This window comes from Bufo gargarizans, chromosome 1 (assembly GCF_014858855.1).
Source record: "Bufo gargarizans isolate SCDJY-AF-19 chromosome 1, ASM1485885v1, whole genome shotgun sequence".
Classification (NCBI taxonomy): domain Eukaryota; kingdom Metazoa; phylum Chordata; class Amphibia; order Anura; family Bufonidae; genus Bufo; species Bufo gargarizans.
The window spans coordinates 757204302-757228141 of NC_058080.1; the positions used below are offsets into that span (position 1 = coordinate 757204302).

A 23840-nucleotide genomic window follows, 5' to 3' on the forward strand; every position below is an offset into this window, starting at 1 on the left:
CCTCTACACTGCACTGTACCCAGTGATCACCTCTACACTGCACTGTACCCAGTGATCACCTCTACACTGCACTGTACCCGGTGATCGCCTCTACACTGCACTGTACCCGGTGATCTCCTCTACACTGCACTGTACCCGGTGATCTCCTCTACACTGCACTGTACCCGGTGATCTCCTCTACACTGCACTGTACCCGGTGATCTCCTCTACACTGCACTGTACCCGGTGCTAACATCTACACTGCACTGTACCCGGTGATCTCCTCTACACTGCACTGTACCCGGTGCTGACATCTACACTGCACTGTACCCGGTGATCTCCTCTACACTGCACTGTACCCGGTGATCTCCTCTACACTGCACTGTACCCGGTGATCTCTACACTGCACTGTACCCAGTGATCTCCTCTGCACTGCACTGTACCCGGTGATCTCCTCTACACTGCACTGTACCCGATGCTGACATCTACACTGCACTGTACCCGGTGATCTCCTCTACACTGCACTGTACCCGGTGCTGACATCTACACTGCACTGTACCCGGTGATCTCCTCTACACTGCACTGTACCCGGTGATCTCCTCTACACTGCACTGTACCCAGTGATCTCCTCTACACTGCACTGTACCCAGTGATCACCTCTACACTGCACTGTACCCGGTGCTGACATCTACACTGCACTGTACCCAGTGATCTCCTCTACACTGCACTGTACCCGGTGATCTCCTCTGCACTGCACTGTACCCGGTGATCTCCTCTACACTGTACTGTACCCGGTGATCTCCTCTACACTGTACTGTACCCGGTGATCTCCTCTACACTGCACTGTACCCGGTGATCTCTACACTGCACTGTACCCAGTGATCTCCTCTGCACTGCACTGTACCCGGTGATCTCCTCTACACTGTACTGTACCCGATGATCTCCTCTACACTGTACTGTACCCGATGATCTCCTCTACACTGTACTGTACCCGGTGATCTCCTCTACACTGCACTGTACCCGGTGATCTCCTCTACACTGCACTGTACCCGGTGATCTCCTCTACACTGCACTGTACCCGGTGATCTCTACACTGCACTGTACCAGGTGATCTCCTCTACACTACACTGTACCCGGTGATCTCCTCTACACTGCACTGTACCCGGTGATCTCCTCTACACTGCACTGTACCCGGTGATCTCCTCTACACTGCACTGTACCCGGTGATCTCCTCTACACTGCACTGTACCCGGTGATCTCCTCTACACTGCACTGTACCCGGTGATCTCCTCCACACTGCACTGTACCCGGTGATCTCCTCTACACTGCACTGTACCCGGTGATCTCCTCTGCACTGTACCCGGTGATCTCCTCTACACTGCACTGTACCCGGTGATCTCCTCTACACTGCACTGTACCCGGTGATCTCCTCTACACTGCACTGTACCCGGTGATCTCCTCTACACTGCACTGTACCCGGTGATCTCCTCTACACTGCACGGTACCCGGTGATCTCCTCTACACTGCACTGTACCCGGTGATCTCCTCTACACTGCACTGTACCCGGTGATCTCCTCTACACTGCACTGTACCCGGTGATCTCCTCTACACTAACATCAGGGTAACCTCCCTTTCTGTGCCATTCTCAGATCTAGCAGGGCAGGCGCTCCTCAGGGGCGTGGTTTATTAAGGTAGCTCTATATAAACCCCTCCCGTGACTTCTCTTTTCATTCTTTGTCACCGCAGATGACTTCATGAAGCAGACCCGGGGGCTGCTGCTTCTCTGGACCCTGAAGAACCCCTCATACCCTGAGTACATCTTCAGCACGGAGAGCGGCATCATGTGCCTAGACATTCACAAGGATCACCCCTACCTGGTGGCCGTCGGCTTCTACGATGGGAACGTGGCTATCTTCAACCTAAAGTCCGACTCTCCTCAGCCAAAGTACATGAGCTCAGCAAAGTCAGGAAAGCACACCGACCCCGTGTGGCAGGTGAGTGGCACACCTGAACCCCAGTATTCACATCTCCCTACTACATGGGGCGCCGTACTGTACACACAGCCTTAGCATTTTACCATCTACGTTGGTGGAGGAGGGGGATGCAGCTGAGGGTCACTGTTGTTCTGAGACTGCATGCTGTGAGCGGGGAGAAGGAGCTGGAATGGTGAGAGAGGCTCTGAGACTGATTCTGATCCCACCTCCAGGACCTGTACCAAAAAGGCTTGCAAGGAATCTCCCTTGGTTTTAATGGGAAAACCGCTTGTTCATTTACATGGCGCTTTTTTCTTTTCTTTTTCTTCTCGCAGTTTTAAAAACCGTGATGTGGAAAATAGAAGTGAAGTCTTCATTCTTAGTGCGGATTCCACATTGAATCCACATCCAAACTTCCCATTGATATGGGCAAAAAACGCGCGAGAAACTACATCAACAAAATGCGCGCTCAACCGCTTCGACAAAACATGTGAAAAACTTACATCGAAAAAAAACCACATTGATAGTCAACCTATTAACCCCTTCACTATCCCGACCCACCAGGAATTTTAGGTGTTAACCCCCTAGACCTCAAGGGATATCGGATAACGACCCTAGGTAACTGGGATAAGGAATAGCACTTATTAACCCCCTCATCCCCACAGAGCAGCGCAGGTACACAGCACAAATGTGTGACGTAGCAAGCAGCCCTGGAGCAGGAATACAGGTTCACACTGGGTTAACGCGCGCACAGCTGCAGTTCCAGTAGTGGCCCCTGGGCGGTGCTCACGGCTCTGTCAGTGCGGGATATAACCCGTGTTCAGGGGGTTCCGGCTCTGATTATCTCACATGCTGACGGTTTGGTTTCTGGATTATCTCCCGTCCGATTCCAGATCCTGATGAGAAAGTATTCATCCCTCCAGATCTTCCCATTATTACATATTTCTCACGCTCAGAGGTTAAACAGGACGTAAAAGACAAAAGGGGCCCCCAGGGAATCGCAGGGCGCAGCGCATGGGTTCCTACCACTGCTTTATTAGGGGCTAATGGACCCATGTGCAAAAGAAAGTGCCCCCTTATAGCTGAAGCTGGGTGGCGATGGGTGACCGCACGCGGACGCAGCTACATGTGGCCATATACCCTTACTGGGGAGGGGGGCAGTTACTTCTGCACATGGTGGGATACCGCTCGTACTCCGTGTCCTGGGATCCCGCGGGTCTCCTCCCGTCTAGTGACTCTGCGTCTGAGCATCAGAAACCGTTCAGTGTGACCGATCTGTGATGAGGGAAGGGCGTGAATACTTTTACACAGCTCCGCAACCATCAGGGGAAGATTTTGGGGCCCCTACGGTTCCTGTGTGTTGCCAGTGCTGGGATGTTATCCTCGGTGTGTGGGGGATGGGAGCTCGTGGCGGCGGCGCTCGTTAATATGCGCGGTGCAGAGCCGGAGCGGATGATTGGTAATTTCAGTTAATGTGCAGGCAGTTTATGGCGGATGAGATAACGCCGTCTGTGTCCATGGGGCCGCCGCCGGCGCTGACATCATCGCACCACGGCGCCTCCTTCCCACCTGTGTAATAATATTATAGTCACAGCAGAGCATGAGAAGCGGCGGCGTGGGGGATGCACGGGGGGGGCAAATGTCCACATATTCATGATTATCTATATACCCCCCCCCCCTGCCGTATACCTGTATACCTCCCTTTATCTCTATATTACCCCTGTATATCAATATACCCCAATATCTTCATATCAGCCTCACTCTATAGCCCCTATCTGTATAAGCCTCTGTCTATAGCCCCTCTCCCTGTATAAGCCTCTGTCTATAGCCCCCCTCCCTGTATAAGCCTCTGTCTATAGCCCCCCTCTCTGTATAAGCCTCTGTCTATAGCCCCCCTCTCTGTATAAGCCTGTCTAAGCCCCCCTCTCTGTATAAGCCTCTGTCTATAGCCCCCTCTCTGTATAAGCCTCTGTCTATAGCCCCCTCTCTGTATAAGCCTCTGTCTATAGCCCCCCTCTCTGTATAAGCCTCTGTCTATAGCCCCCTCTCTGTATAAACCTCTGTCTATAGCCCCCCTCTCTGTATAAGCCTCTGTCTATAGCCCCCCTCTCTGTATAGCCTCTGTCTATAGCCCCCCTCTCTGTATAAGCCTCTGTCTATAGCCCCCCTCTCTGTATAAGCCTCTGTCTATAGCCCCCTTTCTGTATAAGCCTGTCTATAGCCCCCCTCTCTGTATAAGCCTCTGTCTATAGCCCCCCTCTCTGTATAAGCCTCTGTCTATAGCCCCCTCTCTGTATAAACCTCTGTCTATAGCCCCCCCCTCTGTATAAGCCTCTGTCTATAGCCCCCCTCTCTGTATAAGCCTCTGTCTATAGCCCCCTTTCTGTATAAGCCTCTGTCTATAGCCCCCCTCTCTGTATAAGCCTCTGTCTATAGCCCCCTTTCTGTATAAGCCTCTGTCTATAGCCCCCCTCTCTGTATAAGCCTCTGTCTATAGCCCCCTCTCTGTATAAGCCTCTGTCTATAGCCCCCCTCTCTGTATAAGCCTCTGTCTATAGCCCCCTTTCTGTATAAGCCTCTGTCTATAGCCCCCTCTCTGTATAAGCTCTGTCTATAGCCCCCTCTCTGTATAAGCCTCTGTCTATAGCCCCCTCTCTGTATAAGCCTCTGTCTATAGCCCCCTCTCTGTATAAGCCTCTGTCTATAGCCCCCTCTCTGTATAAGCCTCTGTCTATAGCCCCCCTCTCTGTATAAGCCTCTGTCTATAGCCCCCCTCTCTGTATAAGCCTCTGTCTATAGCCCCCTCTCTGTATAAGCTCTGTCTATAGCCCCCCTTCTGTATAAGCCTCTGTCTATAGCCCCCTCTCTGTATAAGCCTCTGTCTATAGCCCCCCTCTCTGTATAAGCCTCTGTCTATAGCCCCCTCTCTGTATAAGCCTCTGTCTATAGCCCCCTCTCTGTATAAGCCTGTCTATAGCCCCTCTCTCTGTATAAGCCTCTGTCTATAGCCCCTCTCTCTGTATAAGCCTCTGTCTATAGCCCCCTCTCTGTATAAGCCTCTGTCTATAGCCCCCTCTCTGTATAAGCCTCTGTCTATAGCCCCCCTCTCTGTATAAGCCTCTGTCTATAGCCCCCCTCTCTCTGTATAAGCCTGTCTATAGCCCCCTCTCTGTATAAGCCTCTGTCTATAGCCCCCTCTCTGTATAAGCCTCTGTCTATAGCCCCCTCTCTGTATAAGCCTCTGTCTATAGCCCCCTCTCTGTATAAGCCTCTGTCTATAGCCCCCCTCTCTGTATAAGCCTCTGTCTATAGCCCCCTCTCTGTATAAGCCTCTGTCTATAGCCCCCTCTCTGTATAAGCCCCTGTCTATAGCCCCCTCTCTGTATAAGCCCCTGTCTATAGCCCCCCCTCTCTGTATAAGCCTCTGTCTATAGCCCCCCCCTCTCTCTGTATAAGCCCCTGTCTATAGCCCCCCTCTCTGTATAAGCCCCTGTCTATAGCCCCCCTCTCTGTATAAGCCTCTGTCTATAGCCCCCTCTCTCTGTATAAGCCTCTGTCTATAGCCCTCTCTCTGTATAAGCCTCTGTCTATAGCCCTCTCTCTGTATAAAGCCTCTGTCTATAGCCCCCCTCTCTGTATAAGCCTCTGTCTATAGCCCCCCCTCTCTGTATAAGCCCCTGTCTATAGCCCCCCTCTCTGTATAAGCCCCTGTCTATAGCCCCCCTCTCTGTATAAGCCCCTGTCTATAGCCCCCCTCTCTGTATAAGCCTCTGTCTATAGCCCCCCCTCTCTGTATAAGCCTCTGTCTATAGCCCCCCCTCTCTGAATAAGCCTCTGTATATAGCCCCCCTCTCTCTGTATAGCCTCTGTCTATAGCCCCCCCTCTCTCTGTATAAGCCTCTGTCTATAGCCCCCCCTCTCTCTGTATAAGCCCCTGTCTATAGCCCCCCTCTCTGTATAAGCCCCTGTCTATAGCCCCCCTCTCTGTATAAGCCTCTGTCTATAGCCCCCCTCTCTCTGTATAAGCCTCTGTCTATAGCCCCCCCCTCTCTCTGTATAAGCCCCTGTCTATAGCCCCCCTCTCTGTATAAGCCTCTGTCTATAGCCCCCCCTCTCTCTGTATAAGCCCCTGTCTATAGCCCCCCTCTCTGTATAAGCCTCTGTCTATAGCCCCCCTCTCTGTATAAGCCTCTGTCTATAGCCCCCTCTCTCTGTATAAGCCTCTGTCTATAGCCCCTCTCTCTGTATAAGCCCCTGTCTATAGCCCCCCTCTCTGTATAAGCCCCTGTCTATAGCCCTCCTCTCTGTATAAGCCCCTGTCTATAGCCCCCCTCTCTGTATAAGCCCCTGTCTATAGCCCCCCTCTCTGTATAAGCACCTGTCTATAGCCCCCCTCTCTGTATAAGCCTCTGTCTATAGCCCCCTCTCTGTATAAGCCTCTGTCTATAGCCCCTCTCTCTGTATAAGCCTCTGTCTATAGCCCCCTCTCTGTATAGGCCTCTGTCTATAGCCCCCCTCTCTCTCTGTATAAGCCCCTGTCTATAGCCCCCCCACTCTCTGTATAAGCCCCTGTCTATAGCCCCCCACTCTCTGTATAAGCCCCTGTCTATAGCCCCCCCTCTCTGTATAAGCCCCTGTCTATAGCCCCCCCTCTCTGTATAAGCCTCTGTCTATAGCCCCCCTCTCTGTATAAGCCCCTGTCTATAGCCCCCCTCTCTGTATAAGCCCCTGTCTATAGCCCCCCTCTCTGTATAAGCCCCTGTCTATAGCCCCCCTCTCTGTATAAGCCTCTGTCTATAGCCCCTCTCTCTGTATAAGCCTCTGTATAAGCCTCTGTCTATAGCCCCCCCTCTCTGTATAAGCCCCTGTCTATAGCCCCCCTCTCTGTATAAGCCCCTGTCTATAGCCCCCCTCTCTGTATAAGCCCCTGTCTATAGCCCCCCTCTCTGGATAAGCCTCTGTCTATAAGCCCCTCTCTCTGTATAAGCCTCTGTCTATAGCCCCACTCTCTGTATAAGCCCTGTCTATAGCCCCCTCTCTGTATAAGCCCTGTCTATAGCCCCCCCTCTCTGTATAAGCCTCTGTCTATAGCCCCCCTCTCTGTATAAGCCCCTGTCTACTACGCAACCCCCCTCTCTGTATAAGCCCTGTCTATAGCCCCCCTCTCTGGTATAAGCCTCTGTCTATAGCCCCTCTCTCTGTATAAGCCTCTGTCTATAGCCCCCTCTCTGTATAAAGCCTCTGTCTATAGCCCCCCTCTCTCTGTATAAGCCCCTGTCTATAGCCCCCCTCTCTGTATAAGCCCCTGTCTATAGCCCCCCCACTCTCTGTATAAGCCCCTGTCTATAGCCCCCCACTCTCTGTATAAGCCCCTGTCTATAGCCCCCCTCTCTGTATAAGCCCCTGTCTATAGCCCCCCTCTCTGTATAAGCCCCTGTCTATAGCCCCCTCTCTCTGTATAAGCCCTGTCTATAGCCCCCCTCTCCTGTTATAAGCCCCTGTCTATAGCACACCCTCTCTTCTGTAAGCCCCTGTTATAGCCTCCCTCTCTCTGTATAAGCCCCTGTCTATAGCACCCCTCTCTGTGTAAGCCCCTTGTCTATAGCCCCCCTCTCTGTATAAGCCTCTGTCTATAGCCCCCCCTCTCTGTATAAGCCTTTGTCTATAGCCCCCCTCTCTATATAAGCCCCTGTCTATAGCCCCCCTCTCTGTATAAGCCTCTGTCTATAGCCCCCCCTCTCTGTATAAGCCTCTGTCTATAGCCCCCCTCTCTGTATAAGCCCGTCTATAGCCCCCCTCTCTCTGTATAAGCCCCTGTCTATAGCCCCCCTCTCTCTGTATAAGCCTCTGTCTATAGCCCCCCTCTCTGTATAAGCCCCTGTCTATAGCCCCCCTCTCTGTATAAGCCCCTGTCTATAGCCCCCTCTCTCTCTGTATAAGCCTCTGTCTATAGCCCCCTCTCTGTATAAGCCTCTGTCTATAGCCCCCTCTCTGTATAAGCCTCTGTCTATAGCCCCCCCTCTCTGTATAAGCCTCTGTCTATAGCCCCCCCCTCTCTGTATAAGCCTCTGTCTATAGCCCCCCCTGTCTATAGCCCCCCTCTCTGTATAAGCCCCTGTCTATAGCCCCCCTCTCTGTATAAGCCCTGTCTATAGTCCCCCTCTCTGTATAAGCCCCTGTCTATAGCCCCCCCTCTCTGTATAAGCCCCTGTCTATAGCCCCCCTCTCTCTGTATAAGCCCCTGTCTATAGCCCCCCCTCTCTGTATAAGCCCCTGTCTATAGCCCCCCCTCTCTGTATAAGCCCCTGTCTATAGCCCCCCCTCTCTGTATAAGCCCCTGTCTATAGCCCCCCTCTCTCTGTATAAGCCCCTGTCTATAGCCCCCCCCCCTCTCTCTGTATAAGCCCCTGTCTATAGCCCCCCCCCTCTCTGTCTAAGCCTATGTCTATAGTCCCCCTCTCTGTATTAGCCTCTGTCTATAGCCCCCCCTCTCTGTATAAGCCTCTGTCTATAGCCCCCCTGTCTATAGCCCTCTCTCTGTATAAGCCTCTGTCTATAGCCCTCTCTCTGTATAAGCCTCTGTCTATAGTCCCCCTCTCTGTATAAGCCCCTGTCTATAGCCCCCTCTCTGTATAAGCCCCTGTCTATTAGCCCCCCCTCTCTGTATAAGCCTCTGTCTATAGCCCCCCTCTCTGTATAAGCCTCTGTCTATAGCCCCCTCTCTGTATGAGCCCCTGTCTATAGCCCCCTCTCTGTATGAGCCCCTGTCTATAGCCCCCTCTCTGTATGAGCCTCTGTCTATAGCCCCCTCTCTGTATAAGCCTCTGTCTATAGCCCCCCCCCTCTCTGTATGAGCCCCTGTCTATAGCCCCCTCTCTGTATGAGCCCCTGTCTATAGCCCCCCTCTCTGTATGAGCCTCTGTCTATAGCCCCCCTCTCTGTATAAGCCCCTGTTTATAGCCCCCCTCTCTCTGTATAAGCCCCTGTCTATAGCCCCCCCTCTCTGTATAAGCCCCTGTCTATAGCCCCCCCCTCTCTGTATAAGCCTCTGTCTATAGCCTCCCCCTCTCTGTATAAGCCTCTGTCTATAGCCCCCCTCTCTGTATAAGCCCATGTCTATAGCCCCCCTCTCTGTATAAGCCTCTGTCTATAGCCCCCTCTCTGTATAAGCCTCTGTCTATAGCCCCCCTCTCTGTATAAGCCCCTGTCTATAGCCCCCCTCTCTGTATAAGCCCCTGTCTATAGCCCCCCTCTCTGTATAAGCCCCTGTCTATAGCCCCCCTCTCTGTATAAGCCCTGTCTATAGCCCCCCTCCTCTGTATAAGCCTCTGTCTGTAGCCCCCCTCTCTGTATAAGCCCCTGTCTGTAGCCCCCCCTCTCTGTATAAGCCCCTGTCTATAGCCCCCCTCTCTCTGTATAAGCCCCTGTCTATAGCCCCCCTCTCTCTGTATAAGCCTCTGTCTCTAGCCCCCCCTGTCTATAGCCCCCTCTCTGTATAAGCCCCTGTCTATAGCCCCCCTCTCTGTATAAGCCTCTGTCTATAGTCCCCCTCTCTGTATAAGCCCCTGTCTATAGCCCCCCCTCTCTGTATAAGCCCTGTCTATAGCCCCCCTCTCTCTGTATAAGCCCCTGTCCTATAGCCCCTCTCTCTGTATAAGCACCTGGTCTATAGCCCCCCTCTCTCTGTATAAGCCCCTGTCTATAGCCCCCCCTCTCTGTATAAGCCCTGTCTATAGCCCCCCCTCTCTGTATAAGCCCCTGTCTATAGCCCCCCCTCTCTGTATAAGCCCCTGTCTATAGCCCCCCCTCTCTGTATAAGCCCCTGTCTATAGCCCCCCCTCTCTGTATAAGCCCCTGTCTATAGCCCCCCCTCTCTCTGTATACGCCCCCCCTGTCTATAGCCCCCCCCCTCTCTGTATAAGCCCCTGTCTATAGCCCCCCTCTCTGTATAAGCCTCTGTCTATAGTCCCCCTCTCTGTATAAGCCTCTGTCTATAGCCCCCCCTCTCTGTATAAGCCTCTGTCTATAGCCCCCCCCTGTCTATAGCCCTCTTCTGTATAAGCCTCTGTCTATAGCCATCTCTCTGTTTAAGCCTCTGTCTATAGTCCCCCCTCTCTGTATAAGCCCCTGTCTATAGCCCCTCTCTGTATGAGCCCCTGTCTATAGCCCCCCTCTCTGTATAAGCCTCTGTCTATAGCCCCCTCTCTGTATGAGCCCCTGTCTATAGCCCCCCTCTCTGTATGAGCCTCTGTCTATAGCCCCCTCTCTGTATAAGCCTCTGTCTATAGCCCCCCCCCTCTCTGTATGAGCCCCTGTCTATAGCCCCCCCTCTCTGTATAAGCCTCTGTCTATAGCCCCCCTCTCTGTATAAGCCCCTGTCTATAGCCCCCCCTCTCTGTATAAGCCCCTGTCTATAGCCCCCCTCTCTGTATAAGCCCCTGTCTATAGCCCCCCCTCTCTGTATAAGCCCCTGTCTATAGCCCCCCTCTCTGTATAAGCCCCTGTCTATAGCCCCCCCCCTCTCTGTATAAGCCTCTGTCTATAGCCTCCCCCTCTCTGTATAAGCCCCTGTCTATAGCCCCCCTCTCTCTGTATAAGCCCCTGTCTATAGCCCCCCTCTCTGTATAAGCCCCTGTCTATAGCCCCCCTCTCTGTATAAGCCTCTGTCTATAGCCCCCCTCTCTGTATAAGCCCCTGTCTGTAGCCCTGTCTCTGTATAAGCCCCTGTCTATAGCCCCCCTCTCTGTATAAGCCTCTGTCTATAGCCCCCCTCTCTGTATAAGCCTCTGTCTATAGCCCCCCTCTCTGTATAAGCCTCTGTCTATAGCCCCCTCTCTGTATAAGCCTCTGTCTATAGCCCCCCCCCTCTCTGTATAAGCCTCTGTCTATAGCCCCCCCCTCTCTGTATAAGCCTCTGTCTATAGCCCCCCCCTCTCTGTATAAGCCTCTGTCTATAGCCCCCCTCTCTGTATAAGCCTCTGTCTATAGCCCTCTCTCTGTATAAGCCTCTGTCTATAGCCCCCTCTCTGTATAAGCCTCTGTCTATAGCCCCCCTCTCTGTATAAGCCTCTGTCTATAGCCCCCCTCTCTGTATAAGCCTCTGTCTATAGCCCCCCTCTCTCTGTATAAGCCTCTGTCTATAGCCCCCCTCTCTCTGTATAAGCCCCTGTCTATAGCCCCCCCTCTCTCTGTATAAGCCCCTGTCTATAGCCCCCCCTCTCTCTGTATAAGCCCCTGTCTATAGCCCCCCTCTCTCTGTATAAGCCCCTGTCTATAGCCCCCCCTCTCTCTGTATAAGCCCCTGTCTATAGCCCCCCCTCTCTCTGTATAAGCCCCTGTCTATAGCCCCCCCTGTCTATAGCCCCCCTCTCTGTATAAGCCCCTGTCTATAGCCCCCTCTCTGTATAAGCCTCTGTCTATAGCCCCCCCTCTCTGTATAAGTCTCTGTCTATAGCCCCCCCTCTCTGTATAAGCCCCCCGCCCTGGCTGTCTCCCCCCGTACTGTGTGTCCTGATACATTTGGTGAGGTGCCTCTCTGACCGCGTCATTATACAGTGGAAAGTCTATTAGCGGCTCCATGTGCCGGGGCTATTGACTGCTGCGGCTCCAGTCTGGCGCCGCTCGTCCGCAGTGTACCTGCACAGAAGCTCGTCACCTGTCCTGTCACTGACGGCAGGGCCGGGGCGCCGCTTCTCCCTACAGCTGACCCTTGTGGTGACCTCTGTGCATACAGCAGGATTCCTGTATTCCAGTGGAGGGCACATACACTGCAGAACTCGATATTGGCCTGTGGAACTACTAGTGCCAGCATACCCACCAGCCCCTCGCCTAGACTCTCCATATTCCTGCAGACCTCCTTGATTATCCCGCAGGAGGGGGGAATAATGAGGCAGATGTGGCATTCAGGGGGTTCGGAAAGCTGTACTGGGAGATCCCTCAGATATTAAAGGGGCGCTCCACCCTAGAACAATGCTTCAATGACATTGTAGATATTTCACTTTATTTACCTCTCTCTGATGACAGTGTGATGTGCTCCATTCACATCCAAAGCTGCATTCACAATCCCCTTCTTGAGTTCAGTGCATTGTGGGAGCTCATGTCATATAACAAAGCTCTAAATCCCCAAAAGTTCTCATCATTTCAAGATCTCTGCTTTCTGTCAGGGAGTGCCGGCCAAGAGGCTGAGGGTTTTCTACTATGTATCCTCGCTAGACAATGACTGACACACTGTAACAAACAGGGCGGGACAGCGACTTGTGCTGCTGTACTTAGATCACAGGGGATCGTTCGGACAGGATACGACTGTAACAAATTCTCAGCTGTGAAAAGGTCAGGATGAGTTTCCTACTTTAGCAGTTAAGCCAGAATGTTCCCATTTACAAACAGCAAGCAGAGATCTTGAAAATGCGGCATTAAAACAGCAGAGAATATAAAGTTGCAACACTTTTCATTAGTGGAACTTCAAATCCAATTTGCAGCTTTGGTTGTGACTAAAGCATAAGACAGGTTTATACCTGTGAGGGGACAGGGTTTTCAGTTGGGGGGAGAATAGGCTTGTATATGGGGGGGGACGTCTGTACACACGCAGTGATGGAGGAGGAGACGTCTGTACACACGCAGTGATGGAGGAGGGGACGTCTGTACACACGCAGTGATGGAGGTGGGGGACGTCTGTGCACACGCAGTGATGGAGGGGGGACGTCTGTGCACACGCAGTGATGGAGGGGGGACGTCTGTGCACACGCAGTGATGGAGGGGGGACGTCTGTGCACACGCAGTGATGGAGGGGGGACGTCTGTGCACACGCAGTGATGGAGGGGGGACGTCTGTGCACACGCAGTGATGGAGGGGGGACGTCTGTGCACACGCAGTGATGGAGGGGGGACGTCTGTGCACATGCAGTGATGGAGGAGGTGGGGGACGTCTGTACACACGCAGTGATGGAGGGGGGACGTCTGTGCACATGCAGCGATGGAGGGGGGGACGTCTGTGCACATGCAGTGATTGGGGGGGACGTCTGTGCACATGCAGTGATTGGGGGGGACGTCTGTGCACATGCAGTGATTGGGGGACGACGTCTGTGCACATGCAGTGATTGGGGGACGACGTCTGTGCACATGCAGTGATGGAGGGGGGGACGTCTGTGCACATGCAGTGATGGAGGGGGGGACGTCTGTGCACATGCAGTGATGGAGGGGGGACGTCTGTGCACATGCAGTGATGGAGGGGGGGACGTCTGTGCACATGCAGCGATGGAGGGTGTAACGGACCGTTTCAGCAGACAAGGGGTCAGGCACAGCTACTGCAAAACACCAAACTCCCGAACTGGATACAAAATAGCACTCCAAACTGGAACCTCGCAAATAGCTGCCGACAGACGAACAGGAAAAGCGTACAGTCAGCTTACACTCCTGGCAATCAGTCTCTAACAGCATACAGGGAATCCCCCCAATAACGAGACAAGGCTTCGTCTTGAGGGTCAGCAGTGGTCTGACTGTACTTCAGATACAGCCTCTTTTATTCATAAGAAACATACATAGTACTGCCCACAGGGTTTTGAAATCCAACCAATCAGTATCTTATAACACACAATGCAAGTACAGCAACCAATCGTTCCCGCCCCCTAGAGGACCAGAAGGGAGACTGCGACACAGAACAGATACAACACATCCCCACAATGCATCATGGTTTCCTCCTCTCTGTCCCAGAGACAACCGAAGGCAATCCAATTATCTCTCAGGACAAAGGGAGATCGCCAATACACATGTGGAGACAACAGGACAGACATCACCATTTAAACACACAATGGCACACCCCCACAGCAAACACAGACATTTAACATATCCCCAGATAGCTCAAGTCTGAGTGCATATCATTAGGTGAATGGCACTCAGAATACACGAATACAATAATATTAGCTATCTAGGTGCCCTCACATAACATACAATTTAACCAAACGCATAATAACATAAAATACAATTCTACAGACAGAGTTAAGCTGTGCGGCCGGTCTGTCTTCTCCTTTAAAGGTACTATGGGCCATAATCCTGAGGCAAGAGGCTTTTAAACATCCCTCTCCAAAACCCAGTGGCGAGGTTGGTTTCGCCACAGAGGGGGGGACGTCTGTGCACATGCAGCGATGGAGGGGAGACGTCTGTGCACATGCAGCGATGGAGGGGAGACGTCTGTGCACATGCAGCGATGGAGGGGGGGACGTCTGTGCACATGCAGCGATGGAGGGGGGGACGTCTGTGCACATGCAGCGATGGAGGGGGGGACGTCTGTGCACATGCAGCGATGGAGGGGGGACATCTGTGCACATGCAGTGATGGAGGAGGGGGGGATGTCTGTGCACATGCAGCGATGGAGGGGGGGACGTCTGTACACATGCAGCGATGGAGGAGGGGGGGATGTCTGTGCACATGCAGCGATGGAGGGGGGGGACGTCTGTGCACATGCAGCGATGGAGGGGGGGGACGTCTGTGCACATGCAGCGATGGAGGGGGGACATCTGTGCACATGCAGCGATGGAGGGGGGACATCTGTGCACATGCAGTGATAGAGGGGGGGACGTCTGTGCACATGCAGTGATAGAGGGGGGGGACGTCTGTGCACATGCAGTGATAGAGGGGGGGGGACGTCTGTGCACATGCAGCGATAGAGGAGGGGACGTCTGTGCACATGCAGTGATAGAGGGGGGGGACGTCTGTGCACATGCAGTGATAGAGGGGGGGGGACGTCTGTGCACATGCAGTGATAGAGGGGGGGACGTCTGTGCACATGCAGTGATAGAGGGGGGGGACGTCTGTGCACATGCAGTGATAGAGGGGGGGGGACGTCTGTGCACATGCAGCGATAGAGGAGGGGACGTCTGTGCACATGCAGTGACGCTCTGATCCAGACCCCGGGCTCGTGAGCGGCTCATTGACATTCGGCGGCCTCCTCCGCAGCTTAGTGCGGTAATTGCACAGCCCTGGACGGACCCCCCTCCTCCTCCTCCGGACTTGTGCACGTCCTGCAGAAACCTATTACTGGAGTAAATATGAAGCGTCCGCCTGAAAATCCCAGCATTAATTACTAGGAGCGGAGGGAGGATCGTACGGGAGCCGCGGGGCGGGCGCTCCCCGGAGACCGGAGGGTCGTGTCCACTTACTGACAAGGTCAAGGTCAGACGTCATCACACTGGGTCAGGGAGAGGAGGAGGCGGGTCAGAGGTTATCAGACTGGGTCAGGGAGAGGAGGAGGCAGGTCAGAGGTCATCAGACTGGGTCAGGGAGAGGAGGAGGAGGAAGGTCAGAGGTCATCACACTGGGTCAGGGAGAGGAGGAGGCAGGTCAGAGGTCATCACACTGGGTCAGGGAGAGGAGGAGGCGGGTCAGAGGTTATCAGACTGGGTCAGGGAGAGGAGGAGGCAGGTCAGAGGTCATCAGACTGGGTCAGGGAGAGGAGGAGGAGGAAGGTCAGAGGTCATCACACTGGGTCAGGGAGAGGAGCAGGCAGGTCAGAGGTCATCACACTGGGTCAGGGAGAGGAGGAGGCAGGTCAGAGGTCATCAGACTGGGTCAGGGAGAGGAGGAGGCAGGTCAGAGGTCATCAGACTGGGTCAGGGAGAGGAGGAGGCAGGTCAGAGGTCATCAGACTGGGTCAGGGAGAGGAGGAGGCAGGTCAGAGGTCATCACACTGGGTCAGGGAGAGGAGGAGGCAGGTCAGAGGTCATCACACTGGGTCAGGGAGAGGAGGAGGCAGGTCAGAGGTCCTCACACTGGGTCAGGGAGAGGAGGAGGAAGGTCAGGGGTCATCACACTGGGTCAGGGAGAGGAGGAGGCAGCTCAGAGGTCATCACACTGGGTCAGGGAGAGGAGGAGGCAGGTCAGGGGTCATCACACTGGGTCAGGGAGAGGAGGAGGCAGGTCAGAGGTCATCACACTGGGTCAGGGAGAGGAGGAGGAAGGTCAGAGGTCATCACACTGGGTCAGGGAGAGGAGGAGGCAGGTCAGAGGTCATCACACTGGGTCAGGGAGAGGAGGAGGCAGGTCAGAGGTCATCACACTGGGTCAGGGAGAGGAGGAGGCAGGTCAGAGGTCATCACACTGGGTCAGGGAGAGGAGGAGGCAGGTCAGAGGTCATCACACTGGGTCAGGGAGAGGGAGGAAGGTCAGAGGTCATCACACTGGGTCAGGGAGAGGAGGAGGCAGGTCAGAGGTCATCAGACTGGGTCAGGGAGAGGAGGAGGCAGGTCAGAGGTCATCACACTGGGTCAGGGAGAGGAGGAGGCAGGTCAGAGGTCATCACACTGGGTCAGGGAGAGGAGGAGGCAGGTCAGAGGTCATCAGACTGGGAGAGGGAGGAAGGTCAGAGGTCATCACACTGGGTCAGGGAGAGGAGGAGGCAGGTCAGAGGTCATCAGACTGGGTCAGGGAGAGGAGGAGGCAGGTCAGAGGTCATCACACTGGGTCAGGGAGAGGAGGAGGCAGGTCAGAGGTCATCACACTGGGTCAGGGAGAGGAGGAGGCAGGTCAGAGGTCATCAGACTGGGTCAGGGAGAGGAGGAGGCAGGTCAGAGGTCATCACACTGGGTCAGGGAGAGGAGGAGGCAGGTCAGGGGTCATCACACTGGGTCAGGGAGAGGAGGAGGCAGGTCAGGGGTCATCACACTGGGTCAGGGAGAGGAGGAGGCAGGTCAGGGGTCATCACACTGGGTCAGGGAGAGGAGGAGGCAGGTCAGAGGTCCTCACACTGGGTCAGGGAGAGGAGGAGGCAGGTCAGAGGTCATCACACTGGGTCAGGGAGAGGAGGAGGCAGGTCAGAGGTCATCACACTGGGTCAGGGAGAGGAGGAGGCAGGTCAGGGGTCATCACACTGGGTCAGGGAGAGGAGGAGGCAGGTCAGAGGTCATCACACTGGGTCAGGGAGAGGAGGAGGCAGGTCAGGGGTCATCACACTGGGTCAGGGAGAGGAGGCGGCAGGTCAGGGGTCATCACACTGGGTCAGGGAGAGGAGGAGGCAGGTCAGGGGTCATCACACTGGGTCAGGGAGAGGAGGAGGCAGGTCAGAGGTCATCACACTGGGTCAGGGAGAGGAGGAGGCAGGTCAGAGGTCATCAGACTGGGTCAGGGAGAGGAGGAGGCAGGTCAGGGGTCATCACACTGGGTCAGGGAGAGGAGGAGGCAGGTCAGAGGTCATCACACTGGGTCAGGGAGAGGAGGAGGCAGGTCAGAGGTCATCACACTGGGTCAGGGAGAGGAGGAGGCAGAAGCCACTGGACATTGCCCTCCACCCCATGTAATGTACAGTTGCTTCATAAACCCTCTGTTTGCTAATCTTGAACTTCCCCTATGCATCCCAGTGCTGCCCCCTGCTGGTTAAGTGTCTGTCCATAGTGCACTCTTCTCAAGCATTGCACGGTGGGCTATGCTCAGCACTGCGATCAGAATGCTGCACCTGCTACAAACTGCAACAAGTGACAGCCAGCAGAACAGTGAATGCAGCTCTGGATGTGACTATATGGCGGGAAACAAAGGGTTATATGGATGTATTCCTGATGGAGGTGTCTGGAGCAGCCGTGAATGTGGCGTCTGCCGTCTGTAGTTACAGTACTTGGTCATAAAAATATTACAGTGAATATAAAAACGGCGCCATATAACACCGCCGCGCCGTGTGACTGTCATCTCATGGCTTTTAACCTTTTCATTTTTAGGTAAAATGGCAGAAAGACGACCTGGACAAGAACCTGAACTTCTTCTCTGTGTCTTCAGACGGACGAGTGGTGTCCTGGACATTGATAAAGGTGGGTGATTAATGACCGGTCTCCCCGATCCTGCAGTGACACCCCCTGTACATAATGCGTAATGTCTGTACACAGTGACTGCACCAGCAGAATAGTGAGTGCAGCTCTGGAGTATAATACAGGATGTAACTCGGGATCAGTACAGGATAAGTAATGTAATGTACACAGTGACTGCACCAGCATACTAGTGAGTGCAGCTCTGGAGTATAATACAGGATGTAACTTAGGATCAGTACAGGATTAGCAATGTATGTACACAGTGACTGCACCAGCAGAATAGTGAGTGCAGCTCTGGAGTATAATACAGGATGTAACTCGGGATCAGTACAGGATAAGTAATGTAATGTATGTACACAGTGACTGCACCAGCAGAATAGTGAGTGCAGCTCTGGAGTATAATACAGGATGTAACTCAGGATCAGTACAGGATAAGTAATGTAATGTATGTACACAGTGACTCCACCAGCAGAATAGTGAGTGCAGCTCTGGAGTATAATACATGATGTAACTCAGGATCAGTACAGGATAAGTAATGTAATGTATGTACACAGTGACTGCACCAGCAGAATAGTGAGTGCAGCTCTGGAGTATAATACAGGATGTAACTCAGGATCAGTACAGGATAAGTAATGTAATGTATGTACACAGTGACTGCACTAGCAGAATAGTGAGTGCAGCTCTGGAGTATAACATGTCTATAATGTCTCCTCCTGTACTCGGGTGACATGTAGCTGTGGATTCGGTTGCACGGTTATGGCGGCTTCTGTTTCTGAGATCACTATATTCATATGTAACGTAGAATTGGCGGTGACATTGGGGTGTAGATAAGATGAGGACGGGCTCTGCGCCGTGCAGTAGAGCAGTGTTGGCTGTGTCACTCTGACATGAGATAATTTACAGGCTGCGAGGAAGCTGCCAAGTGCTGTAATAACCGTCATGTCCTCTGCCCGCAGAATGAGCTGGTTCACACAGACGTCATCAGGTTGTCAGTGGAAAGATCGATGCAGGACAGTGTGGAGGGGCTCCAGCTGCAGACACATGGTACGAGCACCCGGGCTGTGTGGTAATCACCCTGACTGTGCACAGCACCAGGCATACTGACACTATATGTACAGCACCGGGCATACTGACACTATATGTATACTGCCGGTCATACTGACACTATATGTACAGCGCCTGTCATACTGACACTATATGTACAGCTCCTGTCATACTGACACTATATGTACAGCGCCGGTCATACTGACACTATATGTACAGCGCCGGTCATACTGACACTATATGTACAGCGCCGGTCATACTGACACTATATGTACAGCGCCGGTCATACTGACACTATATGTACAGCGCCGGTCATACTGACACTATATGTACAGCGCCGGTCATACTGACACTATATGTACAGCTCCTGTCATACTGACACTATATGTACAGCTCCTGTCATACTGACACTATATGTACAGCGCCGGTCATACTGACACTATATGTACAGCGCCGGTCATACTGACACTATATGTACAGCGCCGGTCATACTGACACTATATGTACAGCGCCTGTCACACTGACACTATATGTACAGCGCCGGTCACACTGACACTATATGTACAGCTCCTGTCATACTGACACTATATGTACAGCGCCTGTCATACTGACACTATATGTACAGCGCCGGTCATACTGACACTATATGTACAGCTCCTGTCATACTGACACTATATGTACAGCTCCTGTCATACTGACACTATATGTATACTGCCGGTCATACTGACACTATATGTACAGCTCCTGTCATACTGACACTATATGTACAGCTCCTGTCATACTGACACTATATGTACAGCGCCGGTCACACTGACACTATATGTACAGCGCCGGTCACACTGACACTATATGTACAGCGCCGGTCATACTGACACTATATGTACAGCGCCGGTCATACTGACACTATATGTATACTGCCGGTCATACTGACACTATATGTACAGCTCCTGTCATACTGACACTATATGTACAGCTCCTGTCATACTGACACTATATGTATACTGCCGGTCATACTGACACTATATGTACAGCTCCTGTCATACTGACACTATATGTACAGCTCCTGTCATACTGACACTATATGTACAGCGCCGGTCACACTGACACTATATGTACAGCGCCGGTCACACTGACACTATATGTACAGCGCCGGTCATACTGACACTATATGTACAGCGCCGGTCATACTGACACTATATGTATACTGCCGGTCATACTGACACTATATGTACAGCTCCTGTCATACTGACACTATGTACAGCGCCGGTCACACTGACACTATATGTACAGCTCCTGTCATACTGACACTATATGTACAGCGCCTGTCATACTGACACTATATGTACAGCGCCGGTCATACTGACACTATATGTACAGCTCCTGTCATACTGACACTATATGTACAGCGCCGGTCACACTGACACTATATGTACAGCTCCTGTCATACTGACACTATATGTACAGCTCCTGACACACTGACACTATATGTACAGCTCCTGTCATACTGACACTATATGTACAGCTCTTCTCATACTGACACTATATGTACAGCTCCGGTCATACTGACACTATATGTACAGCTCTTCTCATACTGACACTATATGTACAGCTCCGGTCATACTGACACTATATGTACAGCGCCGGTCACACTGACACTATATGTACAGCGCCGGTCACACTGACACTATATGTACAGCTCCTGTCATACTGACACTATATGTACAGCTCCTGACACACTGACACTATATGTACAGCTCCTGTCATACTGACACTATATGTACAGCTCCTGTCATACTGACACTATATGTACAGCTCCGGTCATACTGACACTATATGTACAGCTCTTCTCATACTGACACTATATGTACAGCGCCGGTCACACTGACACTATATGTACAGCTCCGGTCATACTGACACTATATGTACAGCTCCTGTCATACTGACACTATATGTACAGCGCCGGTCATACTGACACTATATGTACAGCTCCGGTCATACTGACACTATATGTACAGCGCCTGTCATACTGACACTATATGTACAGCGCCTGTCATACTGACACTATATGTACAGCGCCGGTCATACTGACACTATATGTACAGCTCCTGTCATACTGACACTATATGTACAGCGCCGGTCATACTGACACTATATGTATACTGCCGGTCATACTGACACTATATGTACAGCTCCTGTCATACTGACACTATATGTACAGCGCCGGTCATACTGACACTATATGTACAGCGCCGGTCATACTGACACTATATGTACAGCGCCGGTCATACTGACACTATATGTACAGCTCCTGTCACACTGACACTATATGTACAGCGCCGGTCACACTGACACTATATGTACAGCGCCTGTCATACTGATACTATATGTACAGCGCCGGTCATACTGACACTATATGTACAGCTCCTGTCATACTGACACTATATGTACAGCGCCGGTCATACTGACACTATATGTACAGCTCCTGTCATACTGACACTATATGTACAGCTCCTGTCATACTGACACTATATGTACAGCTCCTGTCATACTGACACTATATGTACAGCGCCGGTCATACTGACACTATATGTACAGCGCCGGTCATACTGACACTATATGTACAGCACCTGTCACACTGACACTATATGTACAGCTCCTGACACACTGACACTATATGTACAGCTCCTGTCATACTGACACTATATGTACAGCGCCGGTCATACTGACACTATATGTACAGCGCCTGTCACACTGACACTATATGTACAGCGCCGGTCATACTGACACTATATGTACAGCTCCTGTCATACTGACACTATATGTACAGCGCCTGTCACACTGACACTATATGTACAGCTCCTGTCATACTGACACTATATGTACAGCGCCGGTCACACTGACACTATATGTACAGCGCCTGTCACACTGACACTATATGTACAGCTCCTGACATACTGACACTATATGTACAGCACCTGTCATAAGGAGGAAATATGGCTGCTAGGAGGAAATGAGTACTGAAGAGCTAGGACTTTAAAGAGGAAATGTGGAGGTAATAGGACCTCCAGAAGGAGTTGGCACTGCCGGGAGGAGAGAAGGGGGAGATGGCACTGCCAGCTGGAGAGAAGGGGGAGATGGCACTGCCAGCTGGAGAGAAGGGGGAGATGGCACTGCCAGCTGGAGAGAAGGGGGAGATGGCACTGCCAGCTGGAGAGAAGGGGGAGATGGCACTGCCAGCTGGAGAGAAGGGGGAGATGGCACTGCCAGCTGGAGAGAAGGGGGAGATGGCACTGCCAGCTGGAGAGAAGGGGGAGATGGCACTGCCAGCTGGAGAGAAGGGGGAGATATTAGTGCTAGGAGATAGGACTGCCAGGAGGAGAGATGGGGGAGATGGCACTGCCAGGAGGAGATAAGGAGGACATATTAGTGCTAGGAGATGGGACTGCCAGGAGGAGATATTAGTGCCAGCAGGAGAGTGGGTACAGCTGGGCGACGGTCCTGCCTGCTCCTCCCTGGCAGATGTACGGTGTCTCTCCTGCCTGACATCTCTCCATTCATGTTGTGTCCTGCAGGGAGCGGAACGTCCTTCGATTTCCACAGACAGATCGATTATCTCTTCCTGGTCGGCACAGAGGAGGGGAAGATCCACAAGGTAACAGTAATGGTGGGCGGCCGTATTGTCCTTATTTCCTGATGTTTCTCGCGGTGATGTCGACCATTTGCGGCTGGCTGTACCGGGAGCGGAGGTGCTTCCCATTCATCCCCAATGAGATGGATTTACTGAGCAGATTCTCCGGTCGTGGTCACTGACTGGAGGGAGCAGTAGAGCAGTCCGGCTGTGACATAATAGGGTGAGCTAGAAGAGAATAGCCATGGTCAGGGCCAGAAGGAGTCCTCACTGCGGCCAGAAGAGTCCAGCTATTTGCTGACCACCGGGGCCACCAGCAGAGATGAGGAGCCTAATGCCGCACCACGCAGACCGAGCACACGGGTGGTGGCCATGGCAAACCTGCCCTCAAGGGAAAAGGAGCCCCTTGGGGTAAGTGACCCCACTAAATAGCATCAGCTTCAGGCACCCGGTCACCACCTCAGGGTCACTTTACGCCTCTGACCAGTTAAACCAGCCCATATATACCCCGGTGTGACCCAGCTCATCTGTATAATGTACCCTCCATCTCAATGGCCGCTGGAAACCACGGATGACAGACCCGATACGTGGTCTTATCCACAGGTTCAGGCGCTGGAGGGGTGGAGTACCCCCTTACAGTCCCAACTGCCCTGAGAAGTCATGCTATAGTGTAATACCACCTTCAGCAATGGTTGGCTTTGTCACATGTCTCAAGTCACATCCAGAGCTGCTTTCAGAATTCTGCTGAGGTTCCTCTCCAGTCTGTGACATCTCCGCCCTGACTGGGTAAACGTCTTCCGAGCTCCCGATTTTCAGCAGATTTGTGAATGCAGCTCAGGATGTGACCAGGACAAAGATAGGTAAAGCAACTCGCCATGAAATGGATGAGGAGCAGTCTGCGGAGTTCTCCTTTAAGGATTTCCTTATTCTTGAGAAAATTGCCCCCTTCTACTAATCCCATTTAGCGGCCCCTCACCCATCGGGGCCGCCGCCATAATCCCTTCTCTATCCGTCTAATTGGATTTGGTTGTGATGCAGAAACCTTCCTGTAAATTGCAGAGGCGCAGCTAATCGCTGGGAACAGGATGTGGAGGAGCGCTCCGGGGGTCCTGATGTAGGAAGGGGGGCACAGAATAATCATCTTGAAGAGCAGGGGGATGAGTGCTGCTCTGCGCGTCCCCTGTAGTAGGGGTGCGGAGTGCTGGCGGCTGCCCAGCATACTCCTGATTGTCATTGTGAATGCACTGGCATGTGCACCGCGGCCTCCGCCTGTGATATCGCGTCCACTAATGTGACTGAGCCCAGGGGCAGGCACAGAAATGTCCCCCTGATGGGACTGCTACAGGGCGATGGTCGGGCTGCCGCATATCGGCTAGGTATGGTGAGATATGCAATAGATCATGGTGGGAGGGGCACATGGGCATCCATCATT

At 52.7% G+C, this 23840-nt stretch overlaps 1 protein-coding gene across 1 annotated transcript in view; it reads left to right on the forward strand.

The window, feature by feature from the left end:
* LOC122930753 (dynein axonemal intermediate chain 1-like) overlaps positions 1–23840 on the forward strand; it is a 77634-nt gene that overhangs the window by 26991 nt on the left and 26803 nt on the right. The window contains exons 14-17 of the mRNA XM_044284327.1: positions 1726–1973; positions 17650–17739; positions 18693–18780; positions 22353–22432. Coding sequence (XP_044140262.1) covers positions 1726–1973; positions 17650–17739; positions 18693–18780; positions 22353–22432 — 506 coding nt within the window. The remainder of the gene's footprint in view (positions 1–1725; positions 1974–17649; positions 17740–18692; positions 18781–22352; positions 22433–23840) is intronic.